Genomic DNA, 16,788 nt, shown 5'->3' on the forward strand with positions numbered 1-16,788 from the left:
TAAACGTGCACGACTGTTTATAGAATTTGTAAAATGAAGAAAACTAACACATCATACATATAATTGTCCTACACTTAGGGAATAACTAACACATCATACATATAATTGTCCTACACTTAGGGAATAACTAACACATCATACATATAATTGTCCTACACTTAGGGAAAAGCTAAGACAAGTTTATCCTGCGGCCCAATCTCATACAAAATTGAATAAAATATTGTTTATATCGTGATTGTCCCACAAAAGTTCACCATTGATTTCCACATCCCTTAAACAAATGATGTTTATATCTGTTAAAGTACGGTACTTACGAATCCTTTCAAGCTCCTCTTTCAGATCTGCATTTTCTTTCTCGCATGATGACACTTTTTCTGACAAGATAACATATACTGTAATTTATTCAGATGAATGCACCACAAAAACGTTTTGGGTATAAATTAAACAAAGAAAATACATTTACAAAACGGTCTTTGGTGATCAGGTTTTCAAACAGTCTGTTGGAATTCCCATTGACAGGAATTCTGCTTCTTATTCATTTGAAGCAATTAGTTATTCAAAACATTGCTGTGTTAAACACCACTCTGATTCGACAAACAAGCATTCTGAAGATATTAAAAAGATGCTGGAGTTCCTCGTTGATAATATCTTCATTGTTTTTGGTGATTAGGTCTTCCAACAATCCGTTGGTATTCCTCGATTTCAAATTTCAAACTTACTACAAATATACATTAAAATGAAACGAAACATTTCAGTCCTTCCCGCTGCCATATTTAATGTGGCAAGAGGGGCACATATCCCCCTAAAATTTCCAAAGATAAGAATATAAAGTTCTTAAAATGGCACAAATTACCTTTGAAATTTAAAAAACAAATTCCCATACAAGAGGGGAACACCCCTTCCCGAAACACCCCTATCACTTTTGAGTTACTCAACATCAGATAGACACAGACCCCTGTACACAGCAATAGTGAGATCAGGTGCAATCTCCTCTTTATGGTCACATCCGCTGTCAGCCCTATATTTTTGTCAGGTAAACAGAGTAATGCGTAATCAACACCAGTAATGTAAAGAACCTCCCTCTATTTCAAAACTGATCCTATGCAGAATTTTGTATATTGAACTGTAAATACACCTTTGAAGAATTTGATTTTGTTTAGTTGCACCATTATGTTACTGTTAACAACTGAATGATGTTGAATGAATATGTAGTACAGCAATGAGCATGTTAATTGAAATATCATTTATATCTTTCTTTATAATTTATTTAGAGATTGATAGGTACTGTTAAGAATTGATTTGAAAATAGGTTAATTACAGAATATAAGATACAGTATAGGTACAAATACCAAGAAATAAGGATAGGTATAATTGATTTAAATACAAGAGTAATTGAATTTTACCTATCTCTAATTATATTAATACTGACAATAACAACTACTATATGTCATTTATAGTTTCCAGTACATCACAACTGCCACGAAAAGTTTAATATCAGCTAGCATCTTCATCCGTCATGCCCAAACAACTGAAAAGTGTTGTTTAACCTTTACCAGCAGTTGAGGCAATTATTTGATGGAGATAAAAGTTTGTTAATTGGGTCTTGTAAGACTTATAGAATCCTTCACTAATACGAATGTATGATAAAGATCCCTCCCTGCTCAATGGCCGTAAGCGCCAAGCATATAGGCTTAAATTTTGCAGCCCTTCATCGGCAATGGTTACGCTTCAATATGAGTGCAAAATTCTCGAGCAGTACGTTAAACAATATACAATCAACCGACTAATTTATTGTGTTCTAATAGTCAGTTTTATTGTATGCAGAGTTTTTTAAATGGCTTCTATTGTTTTTGTCACACACTTAACAAGTTTGTGTTTTTTCCTTGTACTTGAGTTTCTTCATTACAGAACAGACATTTATGGGCGGGGAAAGTGTCGATAGTGAACACAGGTTGAGTGAACATCTCTTAGTCTTACAGTCTACTTGACTCAGCGCAACTTCGTCAATGCTCAAGTTTTACTCCTAGTAAGACATGGAAATGTGGACAATGATTTTTATGTTGAAAGTTATATTTACTAACTCAAGATTGTATATATATCATATAAAGATAGGGCCTATGAATTATAGTATCTATAGGAATGAACAGTTTTTCATAATGTTTATTCAGTATTAAACATGTTAATAGGTACATGTTATTTTGGGAATGTAGTATACACTGTATAATTTCGTATTTAGACATGAATTTGTAGACATTTAAAAATATGTATCACTTTCCTTAATACACTGTCTTCTATTTTGATACTTATTTCTCACAAATGTCCTCTCTGGGAAGTCCCTATCCCATTGTTTGTTTACAATGTGTCGTCTTTAATGCGGTATGGAACACCGTAACAGCCATGTTGAATTTGCCAAAATTTTGATAAATTCAAATGGCCATATCTTGAAAACACCCCAACATAAATTTATCAAACAACCTTCATTTACCTTTATTTTATACACACTTTCAAAAAATCGTAGTGTAGAAAAATCCCTAGAGGGGGGGGGGGGGGGGGGTAATGTGTTATTGGCCCATGGTCTATATATGTCATTTATAGTTTCCAGTACATCACAACTGGCACGAAAAGTTTAATATCAGCTAGCATCTTCATCCGTCATGCCCAAACAACTGAAAAGTGTTGTTTAACCTTTACCAGCAGTTGCGGCAATTATTTGATGGAGATAAAAGTTTGTTAATCGTGTCTTGTAAGACTTATAGAATCCTTCACTAATACGAATGTGAGATTGGGAAATTTCACTGGGGGGACAAGATTCGCTGTCTGGGTTTGCCCAGTTTTAAACAGCGAATCTTAAATTTTCCCCAAGGAGGAATTTCCCTATCCCACATGAGTAAATAATGAAGAATAATTTTTCTAACCTTTTATTTACAGTTTTGTGTATTAATTCAGGAGCAGTGAATCTTGTCCATTAGGTGGAAATTCCCTATCCCACATAAGTAAATAATGAAGGACTATTTTTCTGACCTTTTATCTACAGTCTAGTTTAAGTTCAAGGAGCTTTGAAAAGATTTAAAACCTTATTTAAACTAAATTTAAAAATGCAAAAACTAATTAGACAGTCAAAAAGAGCATACCCGAATATATTATGGTTTACACTTATTGTGTGAACTAAGAAACCCCAAGGCTGCCCCCAGAAAGCTATATCGAATTCAAATTTGAAGAATCCCAAACCGAATAGTTGTACTTCTATATGCAACGTAAATCATACACAATACATGATGTCATAATCAATAATGTCGCAGCAGTGCAAGACAGGAAAATCTCATATGGCTGTCTCACATAATGTCAGTCTCACACTGGTGATAATCAATCGTAATTACTTGGCTATTCATGTCACCTGAGTGACTCAAGTGACCTAAAAATCCTGATATCACTAGGTCAATACATGTAATTTGTTGGTTGTTGTTTATTGTTTAATGTCCTGCTTGAGAATTTTTCACTCAAACTGAGATGTCACCATTGCCGCGGTGAAGGGCTGCAAAATTTAGGCCTATGCTCGATGCTTACGACCTTTGAGCAGGAAGGGATATCACGTCACACCTGCTGTGAAAAGGGGCCTTGGTTTTCGTGGTCTCATCTGAAGGACTTTCGACAAGCAAGGGGTACTCACTACTGAGAACCTATTCTAACCCCGATCCTTACTTTGACACAAGACTCAATAATTTGTATACTATATAGCGAAGTACGAGCATTAATAGTATAAAGACCTTCCCTCCCCCATGTAAACAAAAGAAGTTTGGTGAAAACATGTTCTTTTGAGGTAACCAAGAGAGACCCCCCCCCCCCCCGGGCCATGATTGAAGAAAATGAAATTTGGGGGGGAACCACCACTCCCCATGCACACAGGAATTTTGAAGATTTGGTTAAAGACATTTTTTTGCTTTTGAAAGTCAATTTTTTTTTAAAGAGCCAACTACCAATTTTTCTCCCAGATGCCCCCCCCCCCCCCCCCCCCCCGAAATACAATGATAAGAGCCTGAACATGAAAAAAAAATTAACGTATAGCAGGTAAATTGATTTGTACCTATCCTCAAATTTTTGGTGGGGATGTCTTGAATGAATCTGGGTTTTTTTTATTGAACTGTACATATTTTCAAATGAGTTAAAGATGTGTAATTGAGCCTCTCTGTAGATTGAATTTAGGCATAGTACGGTAATTCATTTAGACCTATCTGTAATTCAAAATTAGATCTATCTTCAAGTTATTTGAAGATGGGTTCAATTATCTGAAAATAGGCACAATTATGTTAATTTGGCACTCCATGCATCAGAGAACTATCAGAAACGCAATATTCTGCATTACCTTGACATTCTGTCAGGCGAGTTTCAAGTTTTTGATATGAGTTTCTCGTTTCTTCCTCAATTTCTGAAAATAAAAACATTCAAAAAAGCTCGTAATACATGTACGTCTGAAAAGGAAATGATAAGGATATATAGGGCCTATTCATAGTGCTAGTTTGTATCTCTTTGATTGCATTTATACCTATGTAATAACATTCTCCTGAAAAAGGAATAGGTCATCCCAAAAACCTGAGAATTAAATAAGCCTCATGTCATTGCACATTTTTAGTGCTTTATTAATGTGTGTGCTATGTGTGTATGTATGTGTGTCTGTCTGCATGTGTGTAATATGAATGTGTTTGTGTATGCGTGTGTGGGAGGTTGCGTGCATGGTACATGTATGTGTGTGCAAGAGATACTGATCGAGTAGATGTTTGTGGGTTTATGTGGATAATAATGGTATACATGTTCTTCACAAATGATACAAATTGACTATGATAAATTATTCATAGTAACCTGACAACTGTTTGCTTTTGTCTTCCGAGGCCATCCAACGCTGTACCAAAGTGGCATTTTCAGCTGCAAGAAATAAAGAGAATTGATACTGATATTGTGCAAAGAAATATCTGAAGTATCTGATGTGTATATTGTTTAAGAATTCTCCATTAATGGGCATTTTCGGTGGTTGCACATTTTTGAAAATATGACCCTAAAACAACATGGTATTTTGATAGTTTCAATAATGTGCCAATTAGTCATCATCTTAATGAATTTTCTCCAACGATTTCAAATAAAATACACAATGATACAGTCAATAATTTTGATAGAAAATGACATAGGTTACTGAATTTCAAATTCTATCTTAAATCAATAAAGAATTGTGTACAATTGAAAAATATGACTTTTCATCATATGGGTGTGCCTCGATTCTCCATTTAACTACGAGAGTAATATTCAATTTGGCAATTTAGCAAGGTTGTAGGGGTTCATTAAACAAGATGAAAATGAACATATCTCGAGACCTACAATCTGTTATCAGTATAATCGCGTTCTCCCCCAGTTAGTGTTCAGTTCCCACCCTCATCAAACCGGTTGGAGTGGTTCAGTGGTTAATTAGCGCTCACTTTATGAATGGAAGAACAAAAATTTCAATCCCACTCCTGCCTTGGCGGTGTTAAATTTCAAACATAAAAATACCTGTAGGTAGGAACTGTCCCTTTGTCAAACATTCAACATTAGAATGACAGTCATTGGTCTTTCATATGAGGCCTTAAAAACGGAGTTCCCGCACCGCGACAGGTTCTGGCATGATATAGAACTCTTACTGCAGCGACCTTGAGGACCAAGCGTAGGTCAAAATTTGTTGCACTTCACCTACACCTGGTGACGTCTCAATATGGATGAAAATTCTCAAGGGGAAGTAAAACAGTCGTCAAAGAAACAAACAAATGAAATCACCCTCAGATATCTTCAATTACATGTATTTGAGTTTATGTTAATCTGGCACTCCATACATTACGTGGTCAGTAAATGGACTTCATTTAGATACATAGTACAAACACTAACCTAATTTGCTTTGGTTTTCATTTTGCAGACGTTCAATTTCCTCTTCATGGGATGATATGTTTTCTGCGAAGAGAATGAATTCATTAACAGTTGTGAGTTGTAAGTTCATACATATAACAAGTCTGAAAAGGTAATGATAAGTATATATATCTGTGTGTGTAAAAGCACTGAAAAAAAGGCCATGACACTGTTGTAACCCACATCTTTATAAAGAGACATATATTACATAAACAAATATCACAAACTATACATTACGAAAAAACGACAAATATTAATTATCTACATTATTAACAATAATGATACACTGATGTACTGAATTGGAAAAAATGGTTGTTTTCGTTGCAAGCTTGTCTACAGACAACAGAGCAGTGAGTTTGTATATAATAAAAAAAAAAAAAAAAAAAAAAAAAAAAAAAAAGGTCAGGATGAGAATAGAAATATTTTGAAAATTAGAGAGAAAACTTATAAAACAAAAACACTGTGATTGTGAAATAAAATGATGGGAAGATTTTTTGATTTGAAGTGATTAAAATCAAAAAATCTATTTGGTAAATCATACTATTATGCATTTGGAATAGTAAACAGTGCTCACACTAACGATATGATTACTGCAAGAACATGATTAAAATACAAATTCAACACAACCAATTAAATTAATAACCACATGAATCTTGCACTAAAATCACCAATCCAAAAGATGAGTGGGAGAGAAGTCTCGGAAAAAGATATAACTGAACTAGTTTACAAAGTCAATACATTTTATCATTTTTTTCAAGGTCAGACAAATTAAAACCCCAATACTAAAATTCTGATATTAAAATATAGAGAGCTTTATGAATCTGTACTTATCCGGACATGTCTTAATTCGCTGACTTTACCTAACATTGATTAATAAGCCTAAGACCAATAAACATGCAGTTTGCAGTATAAATACGTTTGTAGATTTAGTGTAGTTTTACTACTAGATGTATTTTTTGTTGTTTTGTTATTCCCTGTTGGTATTAGCCACATTATGTAAACCTTATTGTTTGTTCTGAATAAGGGACAGACAGGTTGTCCTGAAAATTTGACAATCTGTTTCTTCATCATTTTAGCGATTTGAATAATTTTTGTATTTGACCTTAAATCCAAAACAGACGCAAATTGGAAAGCGTACAAAGCGGCGCGTAACAGGGTCGGAGTACAAATCAACAGTGCGAAATGCGACTTTGTGAACGAGGTTATCAATCAAGCACACGCCAAACTTAAAACTATGTGGGAACGTATAAAGGAATGTGTACCCTCGAAGCGAACTCAGTCCTCAACATCACACTTAGAAGTCGACGGAGAGACAATCACGAATTCAGTCCTCAACATCACACTTAGAAGTCGACGGAGAGACAACCACGTGCCCTCACGAAATTGCAAATAAATTTAATGACTTTTTCACTAATATCGGGCACAAATATGCAGCTAAATTTGACAATATTTTACCCAGTGTTAATCAACAGATGCCGAAAGGTTCATTTTCAATACCTCAGACTCATTAGCGAGCATTTTGTTATTTCTGAGGTTTTGTCTATGTCTAACTCAAAATCTACTGGTTTAGACGATGTCTCTGTTAAACTTCTTAAAATTAGCATTCATGTAATAGGAGATATTTTAACACATATCATGAATTGCTCAGTTAAGTCGAATGTGTTTTTTGATGATTCACAGAATCTGCCTCAAATCCAAATCCGTTCATACTGACCACGAACAGCTCAAAAGTGATGTTCATTTCTTAAATGTTTAACTTCTATGCGTGTAACTCTAAACAAGTAACTTCTATACGTGTAACTTCTAAACGTGTAACTTGTATACGTGTATTACAATATATTAATTCCACCTTGTAACATTCACTGTAATAATGGTCACTCTGTAAATTGTACTTACCACAGTAAGGGATATACTAATTAGTAACTGCTATTGTAATATCAGTTATCTGGTGTAATGTAATTATTACAACAGAGAAACTGCATCATGTAACTTTTTGTTAATGATCAATTAGTGCCATGTAACTTATTGTAATAATGATTGTTTACTATATCTGAATTAATGCAATAGTGGTTGTAAAACGTCAATTTCTACTTTAATACAAAGAAAAATACATTTGTCATCTGTCAGCAGCTCTGCTGAAGATTATAGATGTTTTCATTAATGATCCGAGTTTCCTTGTTTTGTAGTCACGCTTTACCTTCGAGGCTTTTGAGTTTCTCGGTTGAATTTGACACCTGGGTCTGAAGTTCTTTTATTCTTGCTTCAGCTTCCGTCTCTTTCTGTGTCAGTTGTACTGCAGATAGATTAAGACGAAAATTTCACTTCAACATTTCATTATATACATGAAAAAGTTAAGATAAAGCAATGATCCATATTATGAATCCCATAAAGAATACAAAATTGAGAGTGAGGCATGACGTAATTAATACGGAAAGTTTATCCTCTCCCTTCTAAATACAGAGAAGCAGTTCCATTCAGCTCATTTTCGTAGCCAAAAATTTTTCCGTATTATAATGCAAAACTTGCACGAATAAATGTCAATACACATCGTACAACACTAACCTGTTTTGCTCTGTAATTCACTTTTCAGACCTTCTATTTCCTTGTGATAGGAGGATATGTTTTCTGCAGAGAGAATTCATGAACTCATGTACATGTATATAAAAGCAAAATATTTTTACAAACACATTTATGAAATAAAATCAAGATTGTTTTTAGAAAATCCCACATTTAAATTTCCCCTGGTTTACACTCTAAACATCAACGTTTCAGCAGTTGTAAGTTCATGATGAAGATAAACGATTACATCCGTGTTTATAGCATCTTAAAGTAAAGCAATATAACACATAAAGTATTTAGAGTATTTAGTCGAGGGATAAATTGCAAATTCGTGTTTATAGCATTTCGTAAATAGAGAAAACAAATGTATCAAACATCGAGTCGTTGAAAAGTACTCAACATTCATTTTTAACAAATTCAAACTTCGTGTCACATCAGTTAAATAAATCATGCTTATATCGGTTGCAATATGGTACTCAAGAATTCTTTCAAGCTCCTCTTTAGGTTCCACATTGCAGTATTTTCCCTAAGAACCGGCCGCCGGCCAAATTGACCGTTTCAAACGATTTTCTGGCCGGTTCAAATATAAAAAAAATCAAAAAATAATATGTTGTCAATTTCAGTGATGTTGATTTACACGATCGATCTTTGCAAAGAATGTATGCGGTAGCAATTGGTTGGCTATAAATATCTTTCATATTTCTTCCTTGTTTATGTTTTTATCGAGAGCTTTTTGAAACGGCGATTTTGATTGGACGATATTTTCAACTCTCACCTTGCGCGCGAGAAGCACATGGCAGTAAAAAATAATGAAGCGTCGAACGAATACATTACATGATTTCTTCCAGTCAAAACATCGGAAAGGTGTGTATTTAACACCACTGTGACTAACTTGTCTGAGGTAAAAATGTTCAACCCTTTGGTATATATTTAAAAATGTAAGTTAAAAAGTGGCATATGAACAAGGGTCATTTTGCCCCCTGAAATGCCTCAGAATGCAGGATTTTGCGTCAAATTTTCCAAAATTTCATGGGGGGAATCCTCCCCATACCCCCCCTGGTCTGTTACAATTCTAAATGGGCCTGTTCAAATGAAATGAATGGAAAACACTGCATTGTCTTTCTCGTAAGAAGACACTTTCTCTGACAACAGAATAAATGTATATACCGTTATTTATTCAGAGGAATATACAACAAAAATTATTATATAAATCAAACAAAGAAAATATATTTCCGAAAAGTATTTTGCAGCTAATTTCAAACTCAGTACAAGCAGATATTAAAATAAAACAAAAAATTTCAGTCTTTCTAATGCAACCGCCACTCATTCTAACTTCTTATGCATATCAAAGATTACTCAGAATGTCTCTCAGAATGAAAAGGTGAAGATAACAAACAGTGATTAATCTCATAACTGCTATGAGGAATATAAAATTAAGATCTGGGCAAATAAGGACTCCTGCATATATCAGAGGTGGGGTCAGGTGCTTGCCATCTCTGTTTTAAAGTGCTAAAAAAAAGATTAAGGTACTTGGTGATTCTGGAAGAAGTCTTCCAATATGAAATATTTGTTGAATATCTATTTTCAACAAATTCAAAATTCTTTTCACATCTATGGCAAGCCCTTTTACTATCTATTCGAAAAATAAGATATCTCTTTAAAACAAAGAGATATCTCTTATTTTAAAGAGATACCTCTTTAAAATGAGAGATATCTCTTAATTTTAAGAGATATATCTCTAAAAATATATATCTCTTTCACATAGAAAGATATCTCTTTCACTTAGAGAAATATCTCTTTTACTTTTTTTTTAACAGATATCTCTTACACTTTGAGAGATATCTCCTTCACTTAAAAGAGATATCTCTCTAAGAATTCCTAGAGAGATATCTCTCAAAGTATAAGAGATATCTCTTTAATCGTTGAAAAAGAGATATCTCTCAAAGAGAAAAAGATATCTCTTTCCAATATTTTTATTAGTTTGAATACTTAAGGAATTCTCCCTAAACCGGAAGCCCACCAAGGCAAATCTTACCATGATGGCTACAATCCCGGGCGAAGATTTTGCGTTTACCGCATGTGAAGTGTATAGAGGTAACAAAAAACACAAAGACAATAAATTAATAAAATATGTGAGCTAGACTGGAATTAGTCTCTCGACAACTTGATAATGTGCAACCACCTCTTCAACTTTTCCTACCTTTTCTACACTAGAAGGATTTTGATTGGTTAAAAATTAGGGTTACATTATATCAATGGGTGCACTTGTTTCAGAAATCCAGGTGACGACCCGGTTCACATTTATCACATGACATAATGACCCAGTTAGTCTCGCTATACAGGGAGAAGTCATTATGATCACCAGGTGAAAAAATCTAAAGAGATATCTCTTTAAGTTAAAGAGATATCTCTTCTTGAAAATTTAAAGAGATCTCTCTAACTTAAAGAAATATCTCTTTTTACCTTAATAGAGAGATATCTCTTTCTGTTAGAGATATCTCTTTCTCTTTGAGAGATATCTCTAACTTTAAGAGATATCTCTCAAAGAGAAAGAGATATCTCTCTAGCATACAGAGATATCTCTTTTGTTTAAAGAGATATATTTTAGTTAGAGATATCTCTTTTGGTTAGAGAGATATCTCCCTAGCATAAAAAGATATCTTTCTAACTTAAAGAGATATCTCTACAACCAATAGAGATATCTCTCTAGTGTAAAGAGATATCTCTCTTCTTTAAAGAGATATCTTATTTTATGAATAAATAGTAAAAGGGCTTGCCATGTACACATCAGTTGAATAAATCATGTTTATATCGGTTGCAATATGGTACTTACCATTACACATTCTTTCAAGCTCCTCTTTTAGTTCCGCATTTTCTTTCTCATATGACGACACTTTTTCTGACAAGATAATATTTACCGTTATTTATTCAGATGAATATACAACAAAACATTTCAGAGATAAATCAAAGAAAATATATTTACGAAAAATACTTTGTAGCTAATTTCAACAAGAGCAACGCCAACGTGGCATAATACACCCGTAGATTTTGCTCAAGGAAAACATATTTTAGTGGGATTCATATTTTAGTGAAGTTAGCACTGTCCTCTGTGAGCTAATTTATTATTATGCTTGTAGAAATGGATATCAAGATATAAAGAGGGATAGCCTTAGAATGTGCTACTTCATAAATATGCTAACGGTTCAGTTTGTATCCTGCCCACAAGGTTTTCCTAATAAGTGATACTACGACCTTGACCTTTGACCTTGAAAAACAATAGGCATCTTCCTCTCATCATGATGATCAAATATACCAAGTTATAATATCCTGGAGCTTACGGTTCGGTTTGTATCCTGCCCACAAGGTTTTCCTAATAAGTGATACTACGACCTTGACCTTTGACCTTGAAAAACAATAGGCATCTTCCTCTCATCATGATGATCAAATATACCAAGTTATAATATCCTGGAGCTTACGGTTCGGTTTGTATCCTGCCCACAAGATTTTCCTAAAAAGTGATACTACGACCTTGACCTTTGACCTTGAAAAACAATAGGCATCTTCCTCTCATCATGGTGATCAAATGTACCAAGTTGTAAAGTCCTAGGGCTTATGGTTCAGTCTGTATCCTGCCCACAAGGTCCGGACAGACGGATGACGCCATACCATAATACGTCCCGTCTTCGACGGGCGTATAAAAACCAGTACAAGCAGACGTTTAATAAATAGAACGAAAAATTTCAGTCCTTGCAATGCGTCTACATACATGTATCCATTTTAACTTTTTATGCATATCGAACATTACTAAGAATGCCTCTCAGAATCTATTTCACTGGACATTCATATAATTTCTCTATAAATGCAATTCAATAACCTAATTGTTATACACCTAAAAAGATTTCTTATATAAAACTAGTATGATTTAGAAGTAACATTTTTACTGTCAAACCAATTCTCACACTTGTGGTCTATTGACCGGTCAACAGTTTGCGAACTGTTGACCGTGGGCAATAGTCTGCTTTATTTCTATTGGCTATGTAAGTCACGTGGTTCTCGGTCTGTTGCTTTGCTTTACATAATGGCGAGGTTCTCTAATTTGACTGATGTACTAGATACATAATTTATTAGATGGAACGCAGAACAGAAACACGAAAAATGTAATTATTGATTATTAATTAGGATGTTACGTAGGTTTTCTTTTAAACTAGTGGATGTGTTGATAAATGTATACAATTTCTCTGTCACGTAATGTTAAAAGTTCAAAGTCAACAAACCATGTGCATCTAGTAAAACATCCTAAAAATTGAAAGTGTATAACAAAACAGTTATAGACTGTGTCCTCGGACAACAGCTGTTTTGTTTGACCCGAGAACGGATCTGTTGCCCTCAGCCTACGGCTTCGGGCAACAGACCCGTTCTCGGGTCAAACAAAACAGCTGTTGTCCTCCAATTTAGTCAATAATTGTATATTGTTTCCGAAAGTAATTCTGATAATGATTTTTATATACTCCATTTTTAGGATGATTTTTGTGGGAAAAGTGAAGGTGATAAAATGACAATTTCAAAAATCTTTTTAAAAGAATCATGTGTGTGCAAGCAATCGTGAGAAGATATTTGACGTGGGTTTGCGTTTAAAATATAACAGTACGTACATGTTCTTCACAAATGATACAAATTTACTACGGTAAAATGACTAAATTTAAGTATAGTCACCTGACAACTCTTTGCTTTCATTTTCCGATGCCATATGACGTTGAAGCAAAGTGGCATTTTCAGCTGAAAGAAATAAAGAAAATTGGTACTGATATTGTCCAAAGAAATATCTGAATTATTTAATGTGTACATATCATTAAAGGTAAAGATAACAAAAAGTGATCAATCTCATAACTCCTTTAAAGAATACAAAATAAAGAGTTGGGCAAACACGGACACCTGGATTGATACCAGAGGTGGGATCAGGTGCCAAACAGGAGCAAGCATCCCGTCGACCGATCACATCCGCCGTGAGCTCTATATCTTGCAGGGAAACGGAGCGTAACCCATAGCCAAAACCAGTGCGTCAAGAATGGCCCAACAATCAGCATGAAACATGCCAGACAGTACCCAACCCAAAGACAGGCTGCATATATTGTCTGAAAATTCTCAATCAATGGGCATTTTTGGTGGTTGCACATTTTTGAAAATACGACCCTAAAACATAGCATTTCAATGGTTTCAATAACGCCAATTAGTCATCGTCTTCATGAATTTTGTACAACGATTTCAAACAAATTACACAATGACAGTGAATTTGTTAGATAGAAAATGAAATAGGTTATTTTAAAATCTATCTTAATTCAAGAAAGAACTTTGTACAACTGAAAAATACGATTTTTTATCATGTGAGCTAGTGTGCCTCACTGCTCCAGACTATGAGAGTAATCAATGGCAATTCAGCTACATTCTAGCAGTTCATTAAACTTAGTCTAGAAGAAAATGTATCACATCTCAAGATCTATAATCAGTATAATTGCGTTCTGTCCCAACTAATGCTCAATTCACAACCTCAAGAAACCAGACACAGTGACTTAGTGGTTAAATTGTTTGTTTTATGTACAGTACAGAAGGTAGGAAATTTCAATCCTTCTCGTCGATTCGCCGCGTTAAATCTAAAACATAAAATTAGGTAGTAACTGACCCTTTGTCAAATGCTCCACATTTAAAAATGAGAGTCGTTGGTCTTGTGACTGAGGCCTTAAAAATGGAGGTCCCGTAACCTGGCAGGATATACAACTCTTACTGCTTCGACCTTGAGGGTCATGCATAGGTCAAAATTTGCTGCACTTCATCTACACCTGGTGGTCTCAATATCGATGAAAAATTCTCGAGGGGAAGTAAAACAGTCGTCAAAGAAACAAACAAATCACCCTCGGAATTAAAAAGTTTGTTACGTGGTCAGTAAATGGACTTCATAAATGTATACGTATAAACACTAACCTGCTTTGCTTTGAATTTCATTTTGCAGACGTTCAATTTCCTCTTCATTAGATGGATTATTTGCCATTGAAAATGAATTTCTTCGATCTTCATTCCTTATGTCATGCTGTTCAGCTTCCTCTGCAGTAGATGGATTTGATGTCACTATTTCTTCCAATAACGTTGTGCTTGGTTCCGTTCTTGTCGTAGATTCAATAGGTATATCATCCTTTCTACCTTGCACTTCTTTATCAGTCTGTGAATGTTCAAATGCGGTACTTCCGCTTCCATCTAATTCCTTGTGTGATTCTGCTTTTCTTGAATCCTCAGATTGATTTGTTCTATCCTCAGTACTTTGTCGACTACTATCATGGTCATCCATCCCGCCCACGTTCTCACGATCAGTTGTATTCATCTTCTCTGAACTATCACTCATCTTAGCAGTTATTTTCTTACTGTTCTGTGCTTCTGTCAGGCTTGGATTCCCACATTGCTTTTCTTCCTCCATACCTCTTTCAGACCCATCTGTGACATTTCTTGACAAACGATTATTACGAACATCACCCTCAGAATGTGGAATGTCCTTATTATCTCTCTCTATATGGTCCTGGGACACTTGGTTATTCGCCTCACAAGACGACGATTTGGATTGCTTGTCGTCAGTAGAAGATTCTCTGCCATTTGAATTGGTGCCCATGTGGTTGTCTTCTCCTTGTGTTCTGTCACACTCAGTATCAGATTGGGACACTTGGTTATTCGATTGGGATTGCTTGTCTTCAGTAGAAGATTCTCTGCCATTTGAATTGGTGCCCATGTGGTTGTCTTCTTATTAAATTAAATATAAATAATTTTTTCCAATCTAAATATCATTATGTTAAATTACTTTACTATTAAAATCTTAATTATTTACATGTCCTTATAATTCCATTAAATAATTTTTTTTTTTTTCCAATCTATATATCATTATGTTAAATTACTTTACTATTAAAATCTTAATTATTTACATGTCCTTATAATTCCATTGATAATTTATGCTTATTCAATATTCAATGCATTCATTAACTTAACCTTCTGTTTTGCTTATTATTGATATAATAGGCCATCGTACCGTGGTTTCAGCGGGTGAAACGTCACAATAACACAAATTACGTTGTATGAGCGGTTTCAGTGGATGAAACGTCACAATGTCACAAATTACGTCACTAATTACGTTGTATGAGCGTCTTCACAGCGGCTGCCACGTAACTAATCTATTCATTCGCCATCTTCAATTTGCATGATTTATAGCTTCCAATATCATTCGTAAGTTTCCTTCCGGTTGGTGAGTAAAAAGTTTTACTTATATGTATAACTAAGGTTTTATCATGCATGTTTACAAATATGTAAACAATTTCGTATGTTTATATGCATGTTTACAAATATGTAAACAATTTCGCATGTTTATAAGTATGGAAACCACTAAGCATCATTATTCTACTGTTGAATTTTTATATGCTTACTAATATATAAACAACTACATGTGTTATACTTATATAAACAACTAAGCATATAATTCGGGCTTTCTATCGTGTATATCTATATGTTTATCAGTATGTAAACAATTACATATATAAATATCGTAGCATATTAATATTAGGAATATAAACTTTGCGTTTTTATCGTTTTAGTTTATATAAACATGTATGTTAAAGTATAAATGCAGCTATACATCAAATCCAGGTATATTATAAGTACATGTATATGCAAATATACATAAAATTCAGGTATGTTATTATACGTATGTATTTTGTAAACTTCTCTTTTTATGACAAACATTTAGATGCAATGTCGCAGTTTGTATGTATGCAGGCCTGCTACATACTATTATATTTAATATATGTAAGCTTGTTGGATGTATGCGATTTGTGATTTTGCATCTACTCTGTATTTTCATTAATTAATTAAATCTATATGTTTTGTAATTAAGTATACCACTTCTTATGGTTAATATTTTATCTGTCATACAATTTTAACATTACTAACTCACCAATTATTACATTATGCATCTTCAGTTTTATACACATAATACATACTATCGAATAAGAATTATGGAGCCATGTCGTGCTATAAGCTGGATCTAGCTACAGAAACATGGTACAGGGTATGAGGTGTAGCACCTGATGACGACCTCAAAATTCTTGCCTAATGACGATCTCAAAATTGTTGTATGGCAAAAATTTATAATTAATAACTAATAACTAGTAGCACTCTATTATCAAAATTTTCTTTGGCGACCCTACCCTAATTCTTTTCTGTATATATTTTAGTTATTTCACATGTATATACATACCTACATCCCTATTACTATTACCT

At 34.1% G+C, this 16,788-nt stretch overlaps 1 protein-coding gene across 7 annotated transcripts in view; it reads right to left on the reverse strand.

Moving 5' to 3' along the window:
• Positions 1 to 16,788, reverse strand: part of LOC125651957 (putative leucine-rich repeat-containing protein DDB_G0290503) — a 104,893-nt gene that overhangs the window by 33,910 nt on the left and 54,195 nt on the right. For 6 of the 7 annotated variants that reach the window (XR_008803387.1, XM_056166671.1, XM_056166672.1 and 3 more), the window contains exons 8-16: positions 14,458 to 15,261; positions 13,195 to 13,257; positions 11,315 to 11,380; positions 8,485 to 8,547; positions 8,120 to 8,215; positions 5,905 to 5,967; positions 4,855 to 4,917; positions 4,361 to 4,423; positions 315 to 374 (exon numbers count right to left, since the gene is read on the reverse strand). Coding sequence is in view for 6 of the 7 variants with exons in the window: in XM_056166671.1 (XP_056022646.1) it covers positions 315 to 374; positions 4,361 to 4,423; positions 4,855 to 4,917; positions 5,905 to 5,967; positions 8,120 to 8,215; positions 8,485 to 8,547; positions 11,315 to 11,380; positions 13,195 to 13,257; positions 14,458 to 15,261 (1,341 nt within the window). In the remaining variant the exon portion in view is untranslated. The remainder of the gene's footprint in view (positions 1 to 314; positions 375 to 4,360; positions 4,424 to 4,854; positions 4,918 to 5,904; positions 5,968 to 8,119; positions 8,216 to 8,484; positions 8,548 to 11,314; positions 11,381 to 13,194; positions 13,258 to 14,457; positions 15,262 to 16,788) is intronic. The other variant, XM_056166673.1, reaches the window with a different exon arrangement.

The sequence above is a fragment of the Ostrea edulis genome, chromosome 5 (genome assembly GCF_947568905.1).
Source record: "Ostrea edulis chromosome 5, xbOstEdul1.1, whole genome shotgun sequence".
NCBI classification, from domain to species: Eukaryota; Metazoa; Mollusca; class Bivalvia; order Ostreida; family Ostreidae; genus Ostrea; species Ostrea edulis.